The following is a 14,000-nucleotide window of genomic DNA, read 5'->3' as shown; positions in this document are numbered from 1 at the left end:
ACGTACACACGTACAGACAGGTCGCAAAGTAAAGGATGAAAAAAACATTTAAGTGTTCTGCAGGGAGGAATAGCATTCTTCAAAAAAATATTTCAGTTTTGATGGCAGTGGTACAGAACGCTGTCTCACACAGTGCTCCAAAATCCCACATTCACTGGGTTTAGATCTGTTCAGTGTGAATGCCATAACGTATGATTGACATAAATTTCCTACACAGTAGGTCGTTCAGAGATTCGTCGTGTACTCTGGATGGGGGCAGAGTCATCCTGGAAGACGCCACTTCCATCAGGACAGAAACGCAGCGAAACCAAAAAAATACACAGCATTAACCAAAGCTGCTAGGATTTCCCTTCACTTTGTGACCCCTTTGTACCTACACACACATACGCGTATCATAACATGAATGCATATGAAATCTGTCACTGGTAAATGATGGATCTTTTCTTCCTCAGACTCTGAGCTGGCTCTGATGTATAATGACTCGTCTGTGTTGGAGAACCATCACCTGGCTGTGGGCTTTAAGCTGCTGCAGGAGGAGAACTGTGACATCTTCCAGAACCTCACCAAGAAACAGAGACAGTCGCTGCGCAAGATGGTCATCGACATAGTTAGTTACAGACTATTTATCTGCACTTCATCTCATTATTAGCGCTTTCATTCAGGTTAATACGGTGGCCGGGAAGTGCAAAACACATTAACAAATCCGAAATGTGTTTTGGGATTTGTTAATTTGTTTTGGGATTTGTTAATTTGTTTTGGGATTTGTTAATGTGTTTTGGGATTTGTTAATTTGTTTTCTGATTTGTTAATGTGTTTTGGGATTTGTTAATTTGTTTTCGGATTTGTTAATGTGTTTTCGGATTTGTTAATGTGTTTTGCACTTCCCGGCCACCGTACATTAAAGGGCTTTTTATTGAGCATGTTTTGGGTCTTTTGCAGGTTCTGGCGACGGACATGTCGAAACACATGAATTTACTGGCAGATCTTAAAACCATGGTGGAGACAAAAAAAGTCACCAGCTCTGGAGTACTGCTGCTGGATAATTATTCAGACAGGATACAGGTAAGTTAACCACACAACAGTGGCAGCATTATATATATATATATATATATATATATATATATATATATATATATATATATATATATATATATATATATATATGACAGAATGTGATGGATTGCAATTACATGTCATGCTTGACTCTCAGGAGCTATAAGCAGGGTCAGACTTTCTGCATTTCTGTTGATGATTGTTTTTTTGTCTGCTTGTACTTTAGGTGCTACAGAACATGGTGCATTGTGCAGACCTCAGTAACCCCACCAAGCCTCTGCAGCTGTACCGCCAGTGGACGGACCGCATCATGGAGGAGTTCTTCAGCCAGGGAGACCGTGAGAGGGAGCGTGGCATGGAGATAAGCCCCATGTGTGACAAACACAACGCTTCAGTTGAGAAATCCCAGGTAAGAGACTGCAGACCTGTGAACTATTATACTATATATACATTTCACCTCTAGGTGCTGGAGGCATTATGTTCTTGGGCCGTCTGTCTGTATGCTTGACACTCTCGTTAGCTTGATATTTCAAGAGGTGACTGAATATATGTACTTAACATTCCAATTATCATTCCATATATTATAGAAGATGAACTGATTAGATTCTGAAATTGGTCCTGACAGGGTCAAGTTCAAATGTCTGACCTGTCCAGACTTGTCGTCAGCAGAGTCATCTTTGTCTAGACAGTCAGTTTCAAGTTATATTTTGTCTTGCAATTTTTAGTCATTGGCAATTCTCATGCACTAGCCAGCTCTCACCTGTTAGCTTGATATCTTATAACCATCCATGAATGGCTAGACTGAGGAGAGACTAAAGCTATTCCTCTTATCCAGAGAGAACAGCCAGTTTTGTTCTCTTGGTCTCTCAGGCACAACTGGATGAATGCAATTCTCTCATATTTTATGGGAGTACCAAGTATCACCTGTTAATACTTTCAACTTAATGATAATATGGGCCAAAGGCCCGTGCTGGAAGATTTTTGTCTGGATCGATAGATAGATAGATAGATAGATAGATAGATAGATAGATAGATAGATAGATAGATGGATGGATGGATGGATGGATGGATGGATGGATGGATGGATGGATGGATGGATGGATTGAAAGGATGGATGGATGGATAGGTGGGTGGGTGGGTTGTTTGCCTTAATTACAATCTGACAGAATTGCCTCCATTCTCCTCCAGGTGGGCTTTATAGACTACATTGTCCACCCGCTGTGGGAAACGTGGGCAGACCTGGTGCACCCTGATGCCCAGGACATCTTGGACACGTTGGAGGACAACAGGGAGTGGTACCAGAGCACCATCCCGCAGAGCCCATCCCCCTCACTGGACACAAATACAGATGGGCGGCGCAACACCACCCACGACAAGTTCCAGTTTGAGCTCACGCTGGAGGAGGACGGAGAATCAGACACGGAAAAGGACAGCGGCAGCCCTCCAGACGAGGAGGACGAGGAGGAAGAGGAAGAAGATGAGAACAGCTGCAGTGACTCTAAAACCCTTTGCACACAGGACTCGGAGTGTACTGAGTTCCCGCTGGATGAACAGGTGACTGAGGGGGAGGAGGTAGGAGAGGAGCCGAGAGAGGAAGAGGGCGAGATATCAGAACCCTGTGTTTTAGTGGAACGAGAGGAGGAGGAGGAGGAAGAGGAGGAGGAAGAGGAGGAGGAGGAAGAGCAGGACACTGCCAATACGTAACACAGTATGAGATAGCATCCGGACTTTTTTATACTAGACATGAGAGCCACTTATTTATGGATAAGCTGTAGGGTTTTTCATATTTTTTGTTTTTTTTGTGTATGTGTGAACTGTACATCTATCCAAGAGTGTATATTCATTTCCCTCTCACCGCCACTGACAACATCCTTATGATCGTTTTACTTTTATTTTTTTAACTCTTCATCCATGACTAGTGCCGTTTAAACCATTTTTGTACTCAGGAAAGTCTTTTCCATGAAACACACTTTTTTTGTAATTTGTTAATATTTCTGTTTTTAACTAAGGTGGAATTTAAAAGAGTTTTCAGTTTTATTTGCCAAAACACCCATCAGACCATCTGTTTTTTATCAAACTAGTGGTTTGGTGGGAGCTTCATTGCATGGAGACACATGCAGCTGGTAGACGTTCACTACACAATTCGAATGTTATTTCTTCCTCAAAGTCTAGATCTACTTTATTTGCAGTGCTTAGTGTAGATAGACTCATTACCAAAGCTAATAGAAATGACTCATGGCACAAGGAATTCAAACTGAAAAAAAATTACAATCGGCAACTGCCAAAGAGTGTTTTTGTTGTTGTTGTTGTTGTTGTTGGTATTTTTATGTTATGTGACGTCTTTATAACATTTTTGTTCATTATTTAATAGAAAGAGTGCTCCGTTTGGTGCAGGCCATCAGTTACATAATAACTGACTCTAATCATCGTCTTTTTATTTTTTATTTTCTCGATGTTGCTTAGGCAAGCCTTAAGATTTTGTTGCCTGTCAAAAAATAGACTAAACCAGAAGCTTCCTGCTTCTTCATCTCAAAACATTTTGCAAAATCTGGGCTAAAGATTCATATACAGGTCAAAATGTAGATGGCAAATCCAGTAATTGGTTGTTTCACTCTATTGATCCCTAAATGTCTCTTTACTGCTTACTTTTATTAGCTTACTGACCAATTTATTAGGAATATGTAAAAAAAATGTGATCTCTGCAACTTTACCCTTGACATGGATGTTAGTACAATGAGGGGCTGGTTTGAGTATTTCAGAAACCGCTGATATTTAAGAATTTCACACATAACGCACAGAATTTTGTGAAAACAAAAAAAACTGTTGTTATGTTCCTAACAAAAAGTGGAGGATGTTTTTTGACATTACAATTAACATGTGGTCATTAGAACATATTGATACTAATGAATACATAATTAACAAAGCAATATTTAACCATCATTAAATATTTAACTCTCAGTAAAGATTCAAAGTTACATCAATGGTCAAATATGTTGAATTAACTACCTTTCTAAAGGTTAAAGGTAAATACTATAAGTATTGATGGTAGCAACCCAGTGACGAGGAACAGTACAGTTTGGTAGCTTCATTTTTGAAGGTTCATTTGGTATTCAACTATTTTGTCTATATGAAGTAGAAGCTCTCTGGTTAAGGTGTTGGACTACTGATCGGAAGGTCATGAGTTCAAATCCCATGGCCACCAAGCTGCCACTGATGTTCCTGTAAATGAGATAAATGTAAGTTGCTCTGAATAAGGGTATCTACCAAATGCTGTAGGATGCGAAAGATTACATTGAAAACAGAAAAAACTGAAAACAAAAAAAAGGAACTGTTCAATATCTAGAATATTAAATGTCCAGGATTTCTAGGTCACTATTTAAACATAAGTGAATTTGCAATATTGACTAACTCCTATACAAGGCCAGTGAAGGAAGGATGAATGAATTATCATGAATCATCAGGTTTTACACAAACGAGTGGAGTCCATGCCAGCTCGAGTGCACATAAAAGGTGAACGCATAAATTACTAAGGAATTCAGAAATTCATATTAATATTTCTTGCTGATTTATTGATGGTGATATAATTTGCAGTTAGCAGTTTTAAAACTAATGCAAATTAGAAGCATTTTCATTAGTAGTCTCAGACTTTTGGTCTCAACTGCAAACAAGCAAAGTCCTTCTAGCTGTAGCTCCTAAATCTTTAGATGACTGTGGAGAAGTACCAGTGCCAGGCATGCAGCTCAAACTCAACACAGTTCTGTATCAATCACATTAGTGCTTTAGCATCTGTAAGCCAGTGAATTCATTGTGAAACTGCACTGCAGTGTGCTTCAAAGTATATAGCTGGTTAAGATGAGCCTAAGGCTGAAGGCCAGTAAGTCTTCTTCTTTCTCTTCTTCTTCTTCTTCTTCTTCTTCTGCTTCTCTGTCTTTTTTCCCATTCGTCTTCTGCTTCTTCATCTTCTTCTTCTTCTTCTTCTTCTTCTTCTTTATTCCTTAAATGATCACAGTGCTAAAACTGTCCCAGTACACCTGTTCAGTTCATGTTCACCATTATGAGCCTCTTTCTAATTTCTTATCATTATTATTGTTTCTGTGCTTGTAGCATGGTGAAATCAAATCCTGTAGCAGCATCAAGGTGACGAGTGAACAAGTCTGAGTATATTTTGATTAGAATGCAGTAACTGTAACGTAACCACTAGTTTTAAAAAAACAAACTGTATAAAGACCCAACATTTAGAAATGGCCCAACCTTGGATTTTTTTATTTTTTTATTTTTTATTTCTTGTCATTGCCAAATGATTTCCTCTCCATCAGCAATCCTCAGTCAGTTTCCTTGCTTTCAGTGGTTTCTCATTTCTGTCCGTTTACATGTATTTATTGTGCTGTACAGTACATACTGTTGTTCTTACCATGTTGTAAATGATTCTATCATCCCTAATGGTGATGGTGTTGCTGTATTACAGAACTCTTATTGAGAGAATGTTTTATTTTCTCTTCAGTATACTAAGGACCCATCTATAAGCATCTCCTACGAGATCGTTTTGTGTGGAGGAGTGAAGAAATCCAATTTTATGTGTGTTTTCTTTCTTTAGAGAAACAGCAGTCCCTTGGCCAGAGGGTTGTGCCTTAATAAACTTTTTTATTTAAGTTTCTTATCTTCTCGCTGCACTAAAGAAAAAAAACTGCTGGCTGGAATTGACCTTAATGTATTTTATTGTTGTTTTCCTTATTTTCAGGTGTAAGAGATGAATATTTCTTTTTGTCAGTTGTTGAAAAAGGCCAGTATGGATGATTGTTTGGTGTCACTACATTTGGCAGCACACTGTAATGCTGTTTTTTAACCAGATCCGATAGATGTGTTTTTTCTAAGCTGTCAGCATATGATTATGTGCTAAACTTTGGAAAGATGTGATATATATATACGGTCCCCTCTGAAAATATTGGAAAGAATTGAGATCAAAATTCTTGGGCTTTTTTTGCTAGACACTGTAGACACTGATGGTGAATATGGGACAACAGATCAGAATTTCAGCTTTCATTTCTTGATATTTACATCTACATGTGTTAAACATCTTTAGTACATCTTTGGCATAAGGCATCTTTGGAGGCAGCTCAACCAATTTTATAGGACTGTATTTTAGTTTGTATGAATTCCTCTAAATTGGTAGAAAGAATGTTTCGAATTGTTTTAGATCTTGTTGCATGGCCTCTATAATTCTACTCTCAATTTCTTCTTTTAAAATGGATGATTGTGAAACCTTCACCTCTGTTGTCATCTGCTGTTGTTTTCTTGCCTGGCTTTTTCTATATCTGGCTGTTAGTACACCAGTGGTTTCTTCCTTATTAAGGACATAACAGATTGGATATATAGGCTACACTCAATTTTTGTTCAGTGGCTCTGATTGATTTTCCTTCATTTCTCCCACAGAAAATGTTTATTTCATGTTCCGTTGTCCTTTTTTATGACAAATTTTCAACTCAAATGAAACCCAGAGATCGAAACCAGACGTAGATGTTCAGAGCTGATAATCACGACACACCTGGGAAACAGGAAACACCTATCAGTCACATGTTCCAATATTTCTGATGACTGATCTATATGTATTCAGTATCAATATATAAAAGCTGAGCTAAGCTGAGCTTCTGATCTGTTGTCTAATATTATGTTTTGATCCCAAACCCAAATGTCTTCCGTGTAAAGCAAAAAGAAAAGAATTTGCCTTGCTGTTCCGATACATTCGGATGAGACGGTATGAATGTGTGCCAAAGCAGAATTTGATCGCTCTAGTTTGGTGTAAATTGATGGGTTTATTTTTTTTATTTTTTTTTTTTTTTCATTTAGTCTGACTGGATTCTCAGTCTGTGTTAATAATTAACTTGACTGAAGCAAATGATTCATGCTAGATCATTACAAATAGAATTTTTTACTGACATCTGTGTAACATGCAATATGAAAAGAAAAACACTTTGCATTTCCATTGGGGACATTAGGCTTTTTCATTTTGGATAAAGGATGGTATGTCTTTATAAACTCCAATCCTTGAGTGGAGACTAATTTTGACACATATACTGTAGATTCCTAATTGCCCTAAATGGATAGAATCAGTGGCTCTGTTTCCTTTTTTTTATTCATTCCATCTTTTTACATCATCAGAAAAGAAGCTATTTAGGGATAACTATTTTTTGTTATGTGACTTGAATGCCAACTTATCTGGAGGTTTCACAAGACAATGTAGTTGTTTAATGGATTCCTTATTTATGACAGTCTATTGGATAGAACTGTAGAAGTTAAACTTATAAAAAAAAAATTAAAATTGAATAAAAATGTTTTATATGCACCAGAATAAATGAAAGCATGGGTTGACTGCGTACATCTGTGTCACTTCTTTTTGTCGGAATTTGTAATCAGACGTGTCGTGTAACGTGGAGTTAAAAACTTCACAACCTCACAAATGAAGAAAAAAGAACAAAAAGCTTTTTACAGGTTTTAAGGCCACATTTATTCACTTATAATGGCATAGCATTTTAATACATATTGTAATAGACTTCAATCAACAAAACACTCGTTAGTTAGGATATAACAAAAGCTTACCAATTATATATGTACATTAGGTAGAAAGAAATCAATAGTCACATAAGTAATTCCCCTGAGGCGAGTGGGAATAAGCACAGCTGCTATTTCAGTTCATGGCTTTTTTATTTTTTATTTTTTTCATCTTAAATGACACAAACAGCGTATTGCGCAGTTTAGGAGATCTACTGCGATTATCTAAACCTCAGTGCATAATTTAAGGCCTTTACAGTGATATAATCACACAGGGGACCTCTGACACTGTGATATTTTGGCACAACATCACCATATCTATGAGTTTTTCACCAATCTAAACTAAGAGTTCCGCACAGATAATCCTAGAGTTAGAGATAGAGAGAGTTAGAGAAAACCGTTCCTATTTTTTTTCCAAAAAATTTTGCGAAGCTTCTCGCTAAACTACATTTTGACCTTAGGGTTCGGTGATGTATTTTTTTGTCTGAAAGATTGGCAATAGCACAGAAACCATACGCACATACACACAAACACACACATACACACTTACAGCCTGTTTAGTTATCACTAGCAGCTGCACTCGGACTGCTGGGGCGGCACATCGCTGTCGGTCAGTTTGGCTGTGGTTGCGCCAGTAGATTCAGCAGGGTTGGTCTCAAGACTGTCAGCCATTTTATCACAGATAACATCTACCAGGCACTCAAAGGTCTGCTTGACGTTAATATTGTCCTTCGCACTTGTCTCGAAGAACTCAAACCCTTAGGAAGAGAGAAAGAAGGTGTTCAAAAGGTGGCGAGAGAATGCACCTAATCTGAACCCTTTATCCCACCTTTATATTTTTCCAGCTATCAGCTCTTCCCAACATACCACACCTACCAGCCAGGGATGAATACTCAAGCATTCTTCCTTTAAGACACATGAAGCCAGTCAGTCACATCTAACTACTGCTCATACTGTGTCAAAGAAAAACATAACACACTGTGCACACTTGGAGGAAAGCATTAACTACATTCATAACTATGTGAGCTCACAGACACCCACATTGGCTAGTGTCACTTTCCTTGACAGGGGAGGGATAGTAATGCCATGGTAAGGTCATGGCAAAAGGTTTTCACTAAACTCTAGACCAGAGGTAAAGTGGGGTTCAAAGAACTCCAGGAAGCAAGAGTGCTGAATGTTTTATTTTCTCCATACAAAGAAAACTGAAATTCTTGTCAGTACTGATGACAGATATGCTTGATATGTGTTAGATAGACATTAAGAAAAATAAAAAAGGAAAAAATATCTCCTCGAAACCTCGAAATTGTAACAGTAAAGGTGACATTTATCGAACATCTCTTTTTTCTTCTGTCCTATTCTTATGCACCTGCTCATAAGGAGAACGTGAATCTATTTCTAGACCTGCTGGTAGTGTTTAAATATGTTTCCTCTCTCCAGCTTTCACATTCTATTTTTGCTTCTTCTGAGCTCCTTTTGACCCAGTTGTCTAACACAACACTGAACAGGACTGTTTCTCTCACCCAGCTGTTCTGCCAGAAGTCTTCCACTGTCCACAGACACTATCCTCTCCTCCTCCATGTCACATTTATTTCCAACGAGGACCACCTGGGCATTGTCCCATGAGTAGGTCTTAATCTGAGTTGACCTGAAAGCACACAACAGACAGCAGTGCATCATTAAAAGCCTCTTTATGTCCCAACATCAGAGGATTTAGATCCACCATAAATCAACTGCTGTGCTGGGATTAATTGCCATTCTGCCAGTGACACTCATAAGCTTCAATACTGACAAAATCCTACTCTTGCAAGGCCATTAAAAACATTTCGTCATGCTACAAAAAACCTCTGATTTATTGATATGATAGTTTTTAATGATTTTATTTCATTAAAAAATTACATTTACATCAGTAAATATTTTTCTGTGTTTTAAGAATGATATCAGAACATCTGTGATGATTGTGATGAAGGATTTAGATGGGACTAGGCTGAATGGATGGATGGATGGATATGTGTGTGTGGGTGGACAGATAGGAGGGTGGGTTTGGGATAGATGAATTTATAGATGGATGGAGGCTAGATAGGTAGATGGATGGATATATGGGTGGATGGAAGGATGGATGGATGGTTAAATGGATGGAGGCTGGGGTGGACAGATGGGAGGGTGAGTTTGGGATGGATAGATGGATGGTGGGTGGGTGGGTGAAAGATGGGAGAGTGGGCTCGGAAAGGGTGGATAAATGGATGAATAAATGGATTGATGGATGAATGGATAGAGAATGGATGCATAATGGATGGATAATGGATGGATGGATGGATGGATGGATTGCTAAATTAACTGAACGAATCATGACTCATCACATTATTAACTCACCAGTCTTGCACAGCTGCGAAGGACTCTTCATTAGTGATATCATACATGAGAATGAATCCCATGGCTCCACGATAGTAAGCTGTAGTAATGGTCCTGTAGCGCTCCTGGCCTGCTGTGTCCTGCACAAAGCATATCGAAGATGCTTCATTAGACTTTCTTTCATTCTTCTTGTAAAAATAGTCTAAATATTATGTAGAATGTTTATTTTAGCAAGGAAACTCAGCTGAGTTACTACAGGTTAATGAAACCCCAGCTCTACAATATTATGTTTCCTGGCTAACTAATAAGTGATAGTCAAATATACACAAAACAAATATAATCTTCAATAAAATATACTGCATGAATAATTAATTTCATCTGCATAAATTCACAGATTTACTTTTTATCAGATATACTCATCTTATTAGAACAGATGGACACCCTAGTAATTATTTTAATACTGAATTGATGCTATTAATGTGGCACTTGTCTGTCTTCATCAGTGAAAGGGCTAAAAAGAAGACAAACTGCTGTGATCTGGCACACCAAGCGCTTTGCACACAATGTTGTGGATAACAAGATGTGGGGCCAGGATACAGCCATCTGCAGTAGATGCTTATCTATCCTTTTATAAGCCATGTTTCCTTTGACCTAGCCCAGGCGGCCCTGTGCTTAGTTTGTTTTATATTGGGTTTGTATGTTCCTTGCTTAAAGACTGTTATTATATTCATCAGGATTTATTTTCACTAGGACTTTTATGAACATGTGCTACAGTCTACAAATACATTTAAACTAATGAATAGATGGACAGACTTTGGTGGCTAAATTTCTATTATTACCAACATGGCCAAACATGTTCACAGTGCCAAGTTTAATCAGGCTTAGAGTCAGAATGAACTATCCATAGATGTGTTTACATTCTTCATAATGCTTCACAGGTGCATACGTTAAAGAGATGGACCCTGTTACATTACCCAGATCTGCAACTTGATGCTCTTGTCGTTCCTGTACACGGTTTTGACCCTGAAGTCGATCCCTACTGTGCTGACGAAAGCTGATGTAAACGAGTCATCGGCGTAACGGAACAGGAATGACGTCTTACCAGCACTACTGTTCCCGATGATCAACAGTTTGAACATATAGTCAAAGTTTTGATCTGAGTTATCTTTCTGTTTTCCATCTTGAGTGGTTGCCATCTTAAAAAATAAAGGAAAAACAAAGGAAAATTGATAACATGACAGGGGACAAACAACATAGACATTTTCAATTTCTGTAAATTTACTAATAATACAATTTTGTATACAGGTGCATCGCAATAAATTAGAATGTTCATTTATTTCAGTAATTCAATAGTGAAACTTGTGTATTATATAAATTCAATACACACAGACTGAAGTAGTTTAAGTCTTTGATACTTTTAATTGTGAGGATTTTGGCTAACATTCAACAAAACACCCACCAATTCACCAAATCTCAAAAAAATTGAATATGGTGACAATCAGCTAATCAACTCAAAACACTTGCAAAGATTTCCTGAGCCATAAAAATGGTCTCTCAATTTGGACACAATCACAATCTATTTGGGCACAATCATTGGGAATTCAGAAGACAATCAATGACACCCTTCAAAAGGAGGGTAAGCCACAAACATTCATTGCCAAAGAAGCTGCCTGTTCACAGAGTGCTGTATCCAAGCATGTTAACAGAAAGTTGAGTGGAAGGAAAAAGTGTGGAAGAAAATGATACACAACCAGCCGAGAGAACTGCAGCCTTGAGAGGCTTGTCAAGCAAAATCGATTCGGGAATTTGGGTAAACTTCACAAGGAATGGACTGAGGCTGGGATCAAAGCACCAAGAGCCACCACACACAGACATGTCAAGGAATTTGGTTACAGTTGTTGTATTCCTCTTGTTAAGCCACTCCTGAGTTAGAGGTCTTAGCTGGGCTAAGGAGAAGGAGAACTGAACTGTTGCCCAGTGGTCCAAAGTCCTCTTTTCAGATGAGAGCAAGTTTTGTATTTCATTCGGAAACCAAAGTCAAGAGTCTGGAGGAAGGATGGAGCAGCTCATAGCCCAAGTTGCTTGAAGTCCAGTGTTATGTTTCCACAGTCTGTGATGATTTGGGGTGCAATGTCATCTGCTGGTGTTGGTCTATTGTGTTTTTTGAAAACCTAAGTCACTGCAACAAGACATTTTAGAGCACTTCATGCTTCCTTCTGCTGACCAGCTTTTTAAAGATGCTGATTTCATTTTCCAGCAGAATTTGACACCTGCCCACACTGCCAAAAGCACCAAAAGTTGGTTAAATGACCCTGGTGTTGGTGTGCTTGATTATCTATTGGGTATTTTCAAGAGGAAAATGAGAAACTAGAAACCTGGGCTTCTATACCACCTCAGCAGTGCCACAGACTGATCACTCCATGCCACGCTGAATTGAGGCAGTAATTAAAGCAAAAGGAGTATTGAGTACATCTACAGTAAATGAACATACTTTCCAGAAGGCCAACAATTCACTAAAAATGTTTTTTTTTCTTATGAAGGTCTTATAGGTCTTTAGGTCTTATGAAGTATGTGAGTCAATTATGTGAGCCAAATTCATCACAATTTAAAGAGCCAAAGACCCAAAAACTACTTCAGTCTGTGTGTACTGAATGTATATAATACATGAGTTTCACTATTTGAATTAAATTACTGAAATAAATGAACTTTTCCAAGACATTCTAATGTATTGAGTTGCACCTGTATATTGACCCTTGATGCAATCTTCAAAGGTTAAATGAATAAATAAATTCTGAAGACTTCCAATAGTTTTTCCTAACAGCTTGTTTATGTATTCATCATAATACAGTTCGTGAATTTGTGGAAATCTCTGGTTCGAAATATGTTTAAATGATACAAGAAATGGACATATTTAGTAAAAGTTGTAGCTCTATACATCGTTCGATAAGATTTAGCTGCAGTTTAGTTACAGGTTGTATTGTTAGTTCCAAAGTATCGCGATATTACACGGTATCGCATGCGGACCAAACCGGAAATGCATTAACGACTCACCCCTTTTATTGACTTAGTGTCGTATTTCAAAACCTCTTACATATCGACGAAATTATTCGTGATATTTGCTTAAAATGTTTTACTAAACAATAGTTAGTGGTGTAGCGACCAAATCGTTTCAGGAAAACGAGCAAGTGAAGTTAGAAAGCACCGCTAACTGCTAACTGTAGCATCAGCACCAGGAGCTGTCCACATCTTAAGAACTGATTCGGTATTCAGATAAAAATTCAGTACTTTACTAAACAGACTAGATTCCTTTAATCCAATCCTTTTTTATAGAGCCTAACTTTTCAAAAAGACACTATTAATCACAGATAAACCTTTTATATTTCTACTGAGCACATCTTCTCTAAGATTGGGATAAAATTTTGCTTTAACGCTTCCATTTTGCACAAATTATGCTTCCAAACACAAACCATAATTTACTGCGTTAGATTTATAGGTGTATTTAGTCTTTCTTTATATAACCATGTTCCTAAATCACTGTTTATCATCATCTCCAAAAAGCTACCGCCTCTCTGTTTTGACAAAAAAAAATCATATTTATCCACCTTACCTTTCCATATAAATCCATTTCCAAATTTAGAGAGACGTTTAAAAAGCGACGTGTGGTTTCAGGGTCGCTTTTTCTGAACAGGTGGAGTCGGTTTCTGGAATAAATCTTAGATGCAGACTGATGCTCGGTTCGGACGTCACAAGCGCTCACTCTCCACCCAAATCCATTCAGTCAGTGTTTCATATGAGGAAATGGGAGCTGTCACAAGCCCTATCTGCATGTCTTGAACTGCGCATGCGCACAGATTTACCATAATAACTGTATAGCAACATATCTGTAAGCAAATCTAAGCCTACTTTATCTTCCAAAGTACACTATGCACACAAGGAATTGTGGCATTGTTGTGCTTTCAGACATTACACATTACAATAAGTTAAAAGTTTATAGATTTAGTTCGCATCTCTGCTGTGAACAAAAAAGTCATGATGACTGACTAAATGAAGTG

General features: G+C 37.9%; 2 protein-coding genes across 8 annotated transcripts in view; one reads left to right on the top strand and one right to left on the bottom strand.

Moving 5' to 3' along the window:
• pde4d (phosphodiesterase 4D, cAMP-specific) overlaps positions 1-7,426 on the top strand; it is a 152,034-nt gene extending 144,608 nt beyond the window's left edge. For all 7 annotated transcript variants that reach the window (XM_060880828.1, XM_060880829.1, XM_060880827.1 and 4 more), the window contains 4 exons: positions 453-607; positions 940-1,062; positions 1,280-1,462; positions 2,242-7,426. In XM_060880828.1, the coding sequence (XP_060736811.1) occupies positions 453-607; positions 940-1,062; positions 1,280-1,462; positions 2,242-2,757 (977 nt within the window). In that variant the 3' untranslated portion in view covers positions 2,758-7,426. The remainder of the gene's footprint in view (positions 1-452; positions 608-939; positions 1,063-1,279; positions 1,463-2,241) is intronic.
• A 127-nt stretch (positions 7,427-7,553) lies between these two features.
• On the bottom strand, positions 7,554-13,738 carry rab3c (RAB3C, member RAS oncogene family). Its single transcript, XM_060880835.1, is given in 5 exon segments — positions 7,554-8,357; positions 9,120-9,244; positions 9,970-10,088; positions 10,923-11,144; positions 13,556-13,738. Coding segments are annotated over 5 exon segments (840 nt in total). The 3' UTR covers positions 7,554-8,166.
• Between the last annotated feature and the right edge of the window lie 262 nt (positions 13,739-14,000).

Source organism: Tachysurus vachellii, chromosome 11, assembly GCF_030014155.1.
Source record: "Tachysurus vachellii isolate PV-2020 chromosome 11, HZAU_Pvac_v1, whole genome shotgun sequence".
Lineage (NCBI taxonomy): Eukaryota > Metazoa > Chordata > Actinopteri > Siluriformes > Bagridae > Tachysurus > Tachysurus vachellii.
Note: the sequence above shows the minus strand (reverse complement) of the source record. Positions and strands in the feature narration are given on the sequence as shown.